The 13,092-nt window shown below is 46.9% G+C and overlaps 1 protein-coding gene across 17 annotated transcripts in view; it reads left to right on the top strand.

Moving 5' to 3' along the window:
* Positions 1 to 316: 316 nt before the first annotated feature.
* The window catches only part of Dgki (diacylglycerol kinase, iota), a 463,575-nt gene continuing 450,799 nt past the window's right edge, over positions 317 to 13,092 (top strand). For 15 of the 17 annotated variants that reach the window (XM_006506259.4, XM_011241385.3, XM_006506258.4 and 12 more), the window contains exon 1: positions 317 to 1,709. In XM_006506259.4, the coding sequence (XP_006506322.1) occupies positions 1,324 to 1,709 (386 nt within the window). In that variant the 5' untranslated portion in view covers positions 317 to 1,323. The remainder of the gene's footprint in view (positions 1,710 to 13,092) is intronic. The other 2 variants (NM_001347104.2, NM_001081206.2) reach the window with 1 other exon arrangement.

Below are 13,092 nucleotides of genomic sequence, written 5' to 3'. Positions count from 1 at the left end.
TGTGTATGTGTGTATGTGTGTGTGTGTGTGTGTGTGTGTGTGTGTGTGTGTGTAGTGCTGATCCCCAACAGGTAGTCTTTTTCCCTTTCTCCCTGAAAAAGTCCCTGCCCTGTCTTATATAATGTACATGTGAGGGGAACTGCACACCGTGAGAGCTGGGCGAGGCTTGAGATTCCTTTGCTCAACCTCCTAATTTTAGGGCAAAAGAAGGCCATCTTTACTAGCACATACATCTACATAGGTAGTTTGGTTACTTGCACTTACTGTTGAGCATAGATCTTTCTCGCGTTTCCTGACAGCAGAGATTTCCTGGGTGAAAAACATCTAATTTAGAAAATGATCTGTCTTAAACACTTCGTTGCCCATCGTTCAAACCGCACAGATTTCAATAGTCTTAGAAACAAAAAACTGAGAGAGCAGACATTACATTCCTCCAGCGCATTAGGTTTCAGCCTTGGTGTCTGAACCGGTAGAAGCCCCTTCCTGGGCTAGCTCCTCCTGTCCTCTTCTTGTGAACCCTTAGCATAGGAACCCACAGCACGAGGCGCTCGGGTCCCCACTTCTGCTCTCAGCCTTCTGCTTCACCGAGGATCCTGTGATCCGATTCAATCTAATTAACAGCTGTTTAGGGAGCATCTTTAAGCTTTTAGAAGGCACCAAGCAAGGATCTAGGCGCGGGCGTTCATGGGTGAAGATGTCCCGACCGACCCTCTCCTTGAGAAGAAGAAGCGGGAGCTTAAATCTAGCCCCTTCCATAATTCACATGGTTAAAAAATTCCTCCCAAGGTTCCTCCAGATACACCCCACCACCCCGGCCTCCAAAGGTCCCCCACGTCTGGAGGTTACTGCTTGGCGCCAGCTCTGATGCTGCAAGAAGGTGACGGACAAAATGCTGCCTCGGGCATCTGTCATCAGTGGACTGGACTGAGATGTGCCCAGCAGCTCATCAGTGCTGAGTAGCTCCTGGGTCCGGGTCCGCTTCCCTTGTGCGCTAACCAGGGCGCGGCAACCCGGCTTGCCTCCAAGTTTCCCTGGGCACTCTCCTTTCTTGATGACCAGTGTTTGTCCCCAGCGTCCTAAGCCCCGCGGCTCCCACCCTTTCCCTCTCTCCTCCACTGCGATCCATTGCCTGCAGGCAGAGTTCAAGTTCAGTCCCGGCTTTTGCTCTGGATTTAGAAAAAGGAGAAGGGGTGGGAGAATTGGAGGGAGCCGGCTGGTCGGGCGAGGCCGAGGGGAGGCGGAGAGAGGTGGCCTCTGATTGGTTGGGGAGGGGGAGTGGAGGCACGGAGTTTCCCACAATGCCCCGGTGCGGTGCAGCCGCGGATGGATGCTGCGGGAAGGGGCTGCCATTTGCTGCCCCTGCCAGCGGCGCGCGGACCTGCCCGCGCTCCCGCCGCCTCCAGCGCCCTCAGCCCGACCGGCCTCTGCAGCGGCACCACCTCGGCTTCTTTCGCGGCCGCCGGAGCGGTCGCCATGAACCCCAGCTCCTCGGCGGGAGAGGAGAGAGGGGCGACGGGTGGCAGCAGCAGCAGCGGAAGCGGCGCCGGGAGCTGCTGCCTGGGCGCCGAGGGCGGCGCGGACCCGCGGGGTGCAGGGGCAGCGGCTGCTGCTGCCTTGGAGGAGCCCGCGGCCGCCGGACAGAAAGAGAAGGAAGAGGCGCTGGAGGAGAAGCTGAGGGACTTAACTTTCCGGAAGCAGGTCTCTTACAGGTAGGCGCGGGAGCTAGCGAGACAGGTGCCGCCCAGGGCGGGGGACACTTGCTCTAGCTCCAGAGAGGCACTTCTGTAGAGTTGGGGTTCAGTCTCTCTCTCTCTCTCTCTCTCTCTCTCTCTCTCTCTCTCTCTCTCTCTCTCTCTCTTCAACCTTCGTACCTCCGTGGTTTTGCTTCTATGTATGTCTGTCTATCTGTCTCTCTCTCCTGGGGATATGTTGTTCTCATCCTCTAATTCTGGGTTGAAGAGAAGAAGTGGGGTGCCCCAGCTTCTTCTCCCTGTAACACCCAGGGAGGGGTGCACTTGTAACAGAAGAGAACACTAAGGTCAGAACAAGATCAAAACCACATCTGTGAGTGTATGGGGTGCAAACCCAGACATGCCCAGTTAGAAGAGTTGCCAAAGTTGTCCCTAGGCTAGTGTCATCTCCACACTCCCCCATCCTTGCCGAGTTCACTGGGTGAGCCTTGGGCACTAACCGGATCGCTGAGATCTGTTCTGACAGGCAGCAAAGAATAAGCCATACAGAACAGAAATCCTTATGGGACGTTCTTGTCTGTTAAAGACTAGTGAGCTATGGGTCTCTTCTTGTAGGTATGTAAGTATGTCAGTGGGTGTTGGTGTTACATGCCTGTGTGTTCTCTCCCTCTCTCAGTGTGGACAGCCTACTCCCAGGCTTACCTCCCCCCAACCCCCTGCCCCCACCCCACCCCCACCCCCCGTCCCAGTGCTGGTGAGAAGAGATCACACTGGCACCTGAGGCTGGATGTGTCTTTGACACTAGGACAGTGTACGGTGAACGTCCACCCAATTACGCTTTATGAAGCCCCAATTGTGTGAGGATCCAAACCAAAGGGAAGATTTCATAGGTTCCTTACACTGCTCTCCCATTCCCAGGCACGAGAGACGGCGCCGAGACCACCCTCACTGGTGATTTTTAAAAGTTGAGGCCATAAGCAGAGTCTTGCTGGGTCTCAGAGTGATACTTGGAAAGGGGGGGGGGGCGGGTCAAGGAAAGCATCTTTGGAGCCCTCCTCCTTTTGGGTTAGCATTCTCTTCTAGAAAAACCATCTAAAGTATTAAGCCTGTCACACCATGTGCTGTTATGTAAGCAAAAGCAGATGACAGAGGTGTGTGGGTTGCGAGGGTGTGCTCTGTTTATGGGGGCAGGTGTGTGAATCACTGGAATCCCCACAGGCATTGCCTGGACTGGAGGCCCTGTCATCAGGGCATGTGCTCTGTGTCTAAATGCCGGTTTCTGCTGATTCCTAAATGGTCTCCATCCGTAGCCAGGTGGTTGCTGCTGCATCCATCCCTTGCTTGCATTTTGCTCTCTGTGCGCAGAGGGGGTTTCCCACCTGAGTTGTCCTCTTAGTTACTCACACAGATCAGTTCCAAATGGATCTTTTTATATTTTCGGTTTCTAAAAATAGGCAGGTGGGGAGGAGTGGGGTAGGTCTAGGGAGGTAGGCTAGGACACAGGCAGTTCAATTGTACTTAGGATGGTCTGTCTGGCTCTTAGGGGAACAGGAACTATATTCAGCCTAATTTAGGAGCTGTAAGTTGAGGGGGTGTTATCACGTGAAATACATTGTGGGTCTGGGCTTCTGGGCTAAGAGAAGCTCCTGGGTCATTGGTATTCATGAGACTCCTCATTGGATAGGGCTGTGAAGCCAGAATTTGCAAGGGAAATCACTTCAGCTTGCCTCTTGGCAGGGGTCATTCTCTGAGGCTCTCTCTTAGAAAAGCATAGAGTCGGGGCGTGCAGCTTCCTGGGTGAAATGCTCCCACAGGCATGTGGAAGTGTGTTTGTCACAGAAGACACGGAAACAGGAGCATTTTTGCCAGAGAGGAACAGTACACGACACTGACCTATCTTGAAAGCCACTGTGGTGGCTTTTATTTCTTGGATGCTATTTCTTCTTGAATAAAGCCTCACAGTTTTCAAGGCAAGTGACACTTGGCACACACAGCACCTCAGGTGGCTGGTCAGATGGCTTGCAATCCCCAGGTGAATAGCCTCCACTCTCTGTGGGTGATGCTGGCTGTTACACTCCTCAGGTGATGCTTACACACCAGTACCTGAGAGTTGCTGTCTCCAAGCTTCAGTCATTGACCCTTGAACTCATAAACTGCTCAGCCAAAGCAAGCCAGGCAGTCATAGCAAATGGTCTTCCTGTTGGCCTTGGTAACCCTTTGTGCTGGACTCAGAGGTGGCAGTGGACCCGATGGTCTTGATGAAAGGATTCTGGGCATGACTTAGCATGGGGGACTAGTGGGAGGTAGTGGAGTGGATTCAGGAAGCCCTTGGGGGAATAGATTCTATGCAGAAGTGTGTAGCAAGAGTAGGAGGTACAGCTTCTATGTAGGGGATCATTTGAGGTGGTGGAGTGGAGATCTGCAGGCAGGTGGAAATGCCTCGAAGAACACGAATATTTGTAGAATGAAAGTTGGTGTGAAGAAGGGGGCTTTGGAGGACTGTGTGTGTGTGAGTGTATGTGCGTGTGTGTGTAGGGGGGTCTCATCTGCTTCTCTTGTTGCTAAGGAACATATAAGCTAGAGTTTAAAAATAAATGAAGAGTGGGTGGGCATATGCAGTGACTCCTGTCTTTTTAGGAACCAGAGCCCTTTACAAAAAAACCTTTAAATAACCATTTCTGGAGGCAGATTATTCATTTTGCTGACTTTTTACTTCGTGAAGTCAAATAAACTCCTTTACATACCCCTAGATTTTCCCCCCATTATCTTTTCTTTCATTGGCTGTTCTTTTGGGGGGATGATTTTTCCCGTGAGAATTTTTCTTTTCTTTCAGAATCTGCACCCCAAGAGCAAATAGTTCCTGTAGATGGTAAAGCTAAAGGTTTTAGCAGGCAATGCTACGAATCTGGCACTTTTCTGTTAAAATTACTACTTCCTTTTTCTTTGCAAATAATGGTATTGCAACAGATACATATTGTAAAGGACTATATAATATGTATGTAAGGACTCCTTATTTTAGCTGCTGTAAGAATTCTCATTTAAGCGAATAAAAAGTAAAGGAAAGAAAACCCAGAAAGACAGAGAAGGAGAGAGAAAAGGCAGCTGGTATCGACTGTGTTCTATTTGTCAGGCAACACTGTGGGAAGTATTTTAGCATATTGTTTCTTTTGTGTGTGTGTGTGTGTGCATGCTTGTGTGTAAGAATGAGTGTGGGAATGTGTGTGGGTGCATATGTATATGTGCAGGTACATGTGGAAAATTGAAGTTGACATTTTCTTTTTAAATTTGCTCTTAATTTATTTATTGAGACAGGGTCTTTGAACTGGGAACTGGCTGATTCCGGCTAGTCTAGCTAGCCAGCTTGCCCTGGGAATAACCTCGTCTCTGATTCCTAACTTCTGGGATTACACATGGCCACCAAACCAGTGCATCTTCTAAGTAGTGCTTAGATGTCAGATCACGCTGGCCAGGTGGACAGGAGCTTTATCTACTGAGCCTTATCCTCAGGCTTGTATGTTCTGTCTTATTTGAGCTTTATGGTGGTTCCATGATGTGATTATTACTGTGTTTGTTTTAGAGAAAGTGAACCTGAAGCTTGGGGCTTGGGCTAGAGGCAAATCTGACTCTAAAGGTTTTTCTTTAGACTGCATCTTTCTGGTTGTTTCCTCAAGCCTCTGTGCTAGGGTTGAACTCTTTGTATGTGTGAATATGGGTACCAGTGTGTGTGTGTGTGTGTGTGTGTGTGTGTGTGTGTGTGAGTGAGAGAGAGAGAGAGAGAGAGAGAGAGAGAGAGAGAGAGAGAACTGATTTTTCACCACAAGATTCTTCAGGTTTCGAGTTTTTCTTTTTCTTTTTCTCTTTCTTTCCCTTTTTTTCTTTTTCTTTTTCTTTTTTTTTCTTTTTCTTTTTTCTTTTAAAATTTAGACAGGGTCTTTGCATGACTCTGGCTGTCCTGGAATTCCCTATGTATACTCTGTAGAACAGACTGATCCCGAACGCACATAGATCCACTTGCTTCTGCCTCCTGAGTGCCGGGGTTAAAGGTGTGCGCCACCAAGCCCAGTCCTCCCTGTTCTTTCTTAAGTGCTTCATCCTTTGGGCTGAGGCTCCTTGCCTTGGCCTCGATGGCTAGTGCCTTCAGAAACCCTCTACTATTTCATAACTGGAAATGAATATAAATTCATGATCTTCAGCAAATTGTTTGGTTTTGCTTCTGGGAACAAAACCACCTCCAAGACACCTGTTATCTCTACGAAGACACCCATGTTAGAAGTTTATGCACTTTTAAAATAATTTCTGCAGGTGCTGTGTAGGTGCATGGAGGTTTGGTGCAAAGCTGCTGCCTTTCCTCTTTGGGCAACACACAGCAAGAGAGAAAGTATAAGCTTGCTTGTAAGGAGGCCTTGGCAGGAGCCATTATCTATGAATTTCTATTCGTGGACTTAACTTGCTTCATTTGAGGCAAGTCATAGTGGTCACACTTGACCTTTCTCACGGAAAGTTTCTAGTACAGTATAGAAGCAAAGGCCGGTACAATGGATCTTCTTATAGTAGACAACTGCTAGAAAGGGGGTCTCTTATTCCTTAACTTTGATGACAACAACAAAGTGCAGTTGTCCCTTAGTGGCTGTGGGGGACTGGCTTCAGGATTACTGTGCAGATAAGCCCCTTAGATAAAACCGCATCACATTCGCATATAACCTGTTTGCACCTTTTGAGTCATCTCCATTTCTTAATACATGTTTTAATAAAACATAAAACATAAACAAAGTTTAATGCACTTCAAAGAGTTGTCAGACACCATTAATGATAACATGGCATGCTCGGTCCAGAAATAGTTTTATTTTTTTCCCTAATGTTTTCAATCCATGGTTAGTCGAGTCTATAGTGGCAGGACCCGACGACACAGACGTCTCACTGTGTTCCCGAGTCGTGTTCTGTTCACACAAACAAGACTGTATTAGTAAGGGACAGCTGGGAGTTGGAAGCTAAACAGAGTAGCATGGTCATGTCTCTTCCTTGCTCTGGAGTTAGTAGTATACAGGAAACATTGTCTTCGGAATATCCGCATGTAACGTTCTTCTTTACAAAGCCAGTTTTAAACATCTGTGCTCTGTTTTATACATTTGTTAGCTACAGAGTTCAGGGTGAGACAGAAACACTTCCGGTAACTTCATGTCTTCCTCTAGTCATTATTTAGGCACGGCAGTGTTACCTTCCTCTGTGGGGACACATACCAAGTGAGATTTCAAATGAACTGCTGTCCAGAGTGTGTCTGCCGAGACTCATCTCTGAGAAGAAGGATTTGATTTGTTTATGTTTTTTCTTTTATATGGGAGAGTTCTCACTCTGAGCCCTATGGAGTTGGGTGCTGGAGAAGTGGAATAGAGCTTTGCTGGTGTTCAATTCTGTTGTGGCAACAGTGATATTGCCTCATGGGGCCAAATTAAATTAGAGGAGAGCCAGCTCTTTCTAACACTTGACTTTCTAATCTGAGAAAATGAGGACTCCCAGGGAGTGCCAACCTGGTCGCTGCACCTCTCTGTTCTGCTGGGCTGGGATCTGGGGTACTTGTTTGCTCTGCCACCCCAAGGCGTACTTGGAGTCGAAACCCCTTTGAGACCAGAGGCATCTGGAGAAGCCACAGTCACCTTTGGGCTTAGCATGTGTTCTTGGGTTTGCATTGGTTGCACAGATCTTGTGAAGGCTGATGGATTTTTTTTTCTGAGGTCCTATCTTGGGATAGCTGCTGCATTGAGGGGCGTGTGAGCGATTCTTCTGATAGATGCCAGAGGAAGGAAGGAATTTGCACAAAACAACAATAAACAAATACCAGAGGGAGATGAAATTTGCACAGAATAATGATGGAACAGACTAATTTCTAATTGAGCTGGATGGAACATATTGCCAGGCACAGCAAACCAGGGCAATGTGCAAGATTAAAGAAACACAATAACAAGCTGAGTCTGTTTGAGAGCAATGCTCTCATTGAGTCTCTGTACTTGTTTGCCAGCCAGCAGGCTCCCCCATAAGGTGAGAGCTCTGAAGGCCCACGTTTGGGTCATCTCATGTGGGTCTCTTCAGATAACTTGGTTAGGACTCAGATGACTTTGTTAGTGATAGCCTGATCTAGGAATTAGAGATGATAGTAGAGAAATGACGTATCTTCTTTGAGGCTCAACATAGTCACTGTAAAATGGGGTCACAGAAGTATCTGCCCCAAAGGCTTAGAGATTAAGGGTGTTACATTATGTCCAGAACGCAACTGGGTTAGCTGTCCAAAAGAATCTTGTCCTTCTTGAGTGGTAGGTAGAAGACAAATATTTATTGAATGAATAACTTAATCGTCAACTTTAAATAAGCAGCCACTTTTGCCTCTTTCAGATCCATTGTAAATACTGTTTTCCCATCTTCTGCCTTTCTCTCCTGTACACTCTGCTCAGCAGCCCAGAGCAGTGTTTCTGTCTGTTTACAACTTCCTCTTGGAGTACCTGCTCCAGCCATCTAGCCAGCTGCTGGAGGCCGGAGGAGGGAGGCAGAAGCGCTTCCTTACCCATCTATTTGCAGCTTGTCAGAGAAAAGGCCTTAATTTGCCTTCTGAGCAGTGCTAATTAGCTCTCCGGTTCTTTCTGTCTGTCTTATGCTTTTCCAAGGGCAGCATTGATTTTTCTCCCCAGGGTATTTTCTGCCCATGTTTCCTTCTGTGAGTAGAACTTTTAACCCAGCATTCCTGAGGACTGTCCGTTCACTCCAGCAACCTAGGCTGTGTGTTACTTCACACATCTTTCCTTTAGACCCATCTGAATGACGTGCGTGCGTGCATGTGTGTGTGCATTCGTGCATGTGGGTATGGGCCTGCACGTGTGTATGTGTGTGTGCAAGGTTACTTGAAGAATGCTTTTGCTTACTCTGTGACTCTGAGCTTTTGCTTTGTTTATAATTTGCTTAATTACAAAGTCTTCAAAAGAGTGACAACTACTCCTCATAGTCATGTATCCTACACAGCACAAGAGAATGGCTTATGAGTTCCCCAACATCTCCAGGATTCACTGATGTGTGGTCTCCACCCAGCTTGGATTATTCTAGACAAAAGTACCTCATTAAGTCAGATGTTTGCACACTGGCTGAAGGAGAGGGGCTGTCATGAGGAAAGCCATAGGAAAAGGTCTTTGCAGGTAAATGCTCTCTCTCTTTCTAGTCCTGAGTTTTGTGAAATTTGAAACGGAGCAAGAATCATTGTATAAAAGACATTTCCTGGTTCTTGCATCAAGCAACCATGAGATTTGCTCAAGTGCAGACTTGCCTTTACATTTTTAGAATCACAAATAACTTTCTGAAAAGAACCCATTCTGGCTTTACTGCATGAATACTCTGGCTTTTGTTGGGGGTGGGGGAAGCACCCAGAGTTTAAACAGTGATAATCTCCTGCTTACTCTTTGGTCCCTCTTTGCGTGGTCTGTAAAAGCCCTGATTTTGAGCCTTACCAACTAGGGCCACATGGTGATTGATGCTACTCACAGTGTGTTCTTCTGCAAAGTCTTTAAGGCCTCTCTGTGCTTGACTTTCCCTGCGTGTAGAACGTTCACTGTGGTGGTGCTCACCCTGTAGGTATATCTGTAGTTCAAGCGAGCTGATACAATTCTGGTCTGGTCCCCATAGATCAGATGACATAGGTGTGTTTGCACAGCTGGTGTTACCAATGTGGAAGTCCAGTGACATAGCAGGGGAATTTATTATCATTCTTCAAAACATTGAACATTTGTCCCAGGTCAGTGATTGACAGTAAAGTGATTCAAATAATACGAAAATGAGGCGAACCTACGTTGAGGTATGAAAACCCACAGGCAATGTAAATTTCTGCTTTTCCTTCTGGAATGGGTTAGAGTGGAGTTCATTTCTTACCAGCCTGTGAAAAGGGATTCTGCTGTTAAGAGGTCTGGAAACTGGATCAGGCAGAAGGCAGAGAGCAGAGAAGCCAGGCGGTATCAGTGTGCAGGGAATCAGGGTGGAGTGATCCAGGTTCCCTGATGTCCATCTGAGAGCAAGAATCCTGACATGGATGGCTGGGTCAGCAGTGGCAGAGCTGGCAGTGTCAGGAGTAGGTGCTCAGATAAAGACAGAGCTGTCACCTGTGATTGCAGGACACAAAACAGTTCTCTCCTGCCTGTCCCCTTTGTGTACAGAGGCAATGGCCAACTGGTCTATCCTGAAAATCAGAGGCTCTGGATTAGCTCAGAAATGGGAGACTCAACCTTCTGGGATGTTCAGTGGGTTCCTCCAGGCCAAAGAACAGAATTTATGTTTAAAGAATCTTAGAAGGTTTTATTGTTGAGTACACAACACCAGCTCAAGACTCTGAAATAAATGTTGTGTATGTGTAGGGGGTGTGTAGGCCGATGGCTACTTTAGTATATTTGTAGATTTGTAGGAAGTAGAAAGTAGATTTGTTAAAGGGACTGATATCTATTAAAGTGTGTGTGTGTGTGTGTGTGTGTGTGTGTGTGTGTGTGTGTGGTGTGGTGTGTCAGATCTCTGAAAAAATTATTTTTTGCATATGTGTGTCTATGAGTGTGCACATGTGAGTGTGTGCACCCATGTATGATCTGGGTCATGTTCACATGTTACGTGCAAGACTTTGAGGACAGGCCTTGGTCTCCACTGTGCATACTGAGGTATTGCCTCTCCCTTGAACCCAGGGCTCACTGACAACTTGCTCTAGGAGTCTCTTGTTTCTCCCTTCTGAAATATAACTGAGATCATAAGGCGGCCATCATGCCTCCCTGGCATTTACATGGGCACCGGGGATCTGACTTCATTTTTGCACAGCAAGTGTTTACTGATTGAACCATCTCCCCAGCCTCCTGTAAAATTCATTTCTATTCAAAAAACTTAAAAGCAATTTGTTTTAGAGGTAAGAAGAGCGTTGCATGAGTTTGTGTGGAAGCCGTTAAGAGGGAGCTTTGTGTACCATTTTGAGGAAAACTTCTGGAACATTTCTTAGGCCAAGAGAACTAGAGATTTAATCATTGTGTGTGACTGACAGGTTTTGAGGCAAGCCACTCAGATGGAGAGCATTCCCTGTAGAGGGTTTTGATGGAAAAGCTTGATTAAAAATAGACTCACTCTTTTAAATTGACCCCTTGTCCTTGTAGAGTCTGAGCTGTTGCCTGTTCTTGTCTCTCTCTACTTGAAATGCTATCCCTAGCATCTGAAGTTTGAAGAAAGGAAAAAATTGTGTGTGGGGGTGGCGTGGGGTGAGGGAGATGGCATGTGGCCTTCTCAGCCATGTGAGTCACCTGTACCTGCTGTACAAAGTACTGTAGCCCAAATAGCTTGGGAACCACATAGCACTGGAGGCTCAAGTCTGAAACCTGGGTTCCTGGAAGGCCAGGTTCTAGGGAGGGCTTTCTTCTGGGTGGCCTTTGGGTGTGATCTTGCTTTCTTCCCACATGGCTGAGAGAGCCAGAAAGAGGCTTGCCTCTTCCAGGAAGGCTGTTGATCTCCTTGGTGAGAGGGCTTCACTTCCAGTGATCGGCTCCCCTCCCAGAGACCCCACCTCCTGCCACTAATCACTGCAGGGGGCAGGATTTCAGTATAGGAAGGATATGTTAACCCTCTATGGGAAACCATGTTAGGACTCATGTATGTGTGTTATGGGCCTGACATGGCATAGGCATGACCTTGTGGGCATTTTCTGGAGGTAGGAAGTATGCACAGGCATTCAGCCCACAACCCAGCACACCTTACATTCTGTCACAAAGCCTTAAGAAGTCTCAAGCAGTCCTATTTCTATCAGCCCCATGGGTCTCTGGACCACACTTGTGCAATGCAGGCAACCTGTGTACTTCTAAACTCTCTGTAACGTGCAGGGTCACGAAGCAGCAACAGCAGCTGCTGCTTCTCCTTCTCCTCCTCCTTCTCCTTCTCCTTCTCCTTCTGTTTTTTTCGAAACAGGGTTTCTCTGTGTAGCCCTGGTTGTCCTAGAACTCACTCTGTAGACCACGCTGGCCTTGAACTCAGAAATCTGCCTGCCTCTGCCTCCCAAGTGCTAAGATTAAAGGCGTGTGCCACCACTGCCAGGCACAGCTTCTTCAATTAGATACTGCCCTATCTGTGAGTAGTAACCAAGCCCACTTACCAGTTTTACCCAGGAGCTGCTAAATGTTTAATATACGGCATTTCGCCGAACTTGTCATTAGGAGAGGACTACTACCATGTCAACTGTATTAATAAGGACATGGACATCTGTAGTTTCCCAAGGCCACAGAGCTAGGTAAGTGCTATATCCTCTCTCTGCTCATAGCATCTCAACTACAGGCTACTCTCTCACTCTTTCCCATTTCTGTTGTGCAAAGAGTCATATTTTCACATTGCAGTGTCTTATTATACTAAACTGCCCAGGGGCACTGTGTGTGGCATGCATTTAGTTTTAGGGGGCCTAGACAGGCCTTACCCAGGACTTGGAGAAAGGCCTTACCCATGGTCCATTGATATGTATGTGTTGTGCCTCAGCACAAGACTGGCTAGACAGCTGCTGCTTGCAGGTGTAGGGAGGACAAGACTGAACTTTCCATGCCGACTCCTTTAAAACAGTGTGAACTCTCCATCCCATGAGACGGGGAAGGTAAATCTAGCTTCCTGGGCCTCAACAATGACTATGGCGATTAGTGCCTGGCACTGATTCTCTCTGCAAGACAAGGCCTCATGATTTGTCGTCAGAGTGGAACCTGAAGGAAGGTGGGTGATGCTCATGAGTTGGGGTTCAGAAAAGGAGTTAGGACTAATGGATGTATGAGCATGTTTCAGGGCTGGACTGGTTATCATCACCATTCGATAATCAAAACGATATTCTTAGAAGAGGCGGGCCTTTCACTTTTAACCAGTGAGCTGTGGAGGCTGAGTATTTGCTGTAGTTTTCCCATGACCGTGTTCTTCAGTGTTGATGTTCATGTGTGCACTTACAGACATCTAGAAGGTTCCAAAGCGGCATGTCAAAAAAATAAAAAAAAACCTGAGTCATTTTCACATTTGAAGAAGCCTTCAGAGTGTCTTGAGAAAATAAATCTCTATCTCGAAAATAAATGTTGAAGCTATTTAAAGATTAAAACAGAAGCTTTCTACGAGCCAGTACGAGACTACTTACAACGGAATCCAAGGGATTTTCTCTTTAAGACCAATTTCTGGAGATTTCTTTAACTGTTAATACCAACTAAATTTAGGTTACTTAATAATAATAAAAATGTGTGTGCTGCATTTCAGGCTTAGCGGGCGTAAGCCCCTGTCATACCAGTGATCTCATTTTAACTGCAAACAATCCGCTGCACCCCTGTGTTGTTTCCACAGCCAGTATCCACGGAAGAAAGCAAAGCCACAACCACTCAGTGACTTTCTTAAGGCCAGT

Source organism: Mus musculus, chromosome 6 (genome assembly GCF_000001635.26).
Source record: "Mus musculus strain C57BL/6J chromosome 6, GRCm38.p6 C57BL/6J".
Taxonomy (NCBI): Eukaryota; Metazoa; Chordata; class Mammalia; order Rodentia; family Muridae; genus Mus; species Mus musculus.
The sequence above is the reverse complement of the archived record's forward strand: the minus strand, read 5'-3'. Positions and strand labels throughout refer to the sequence as shown.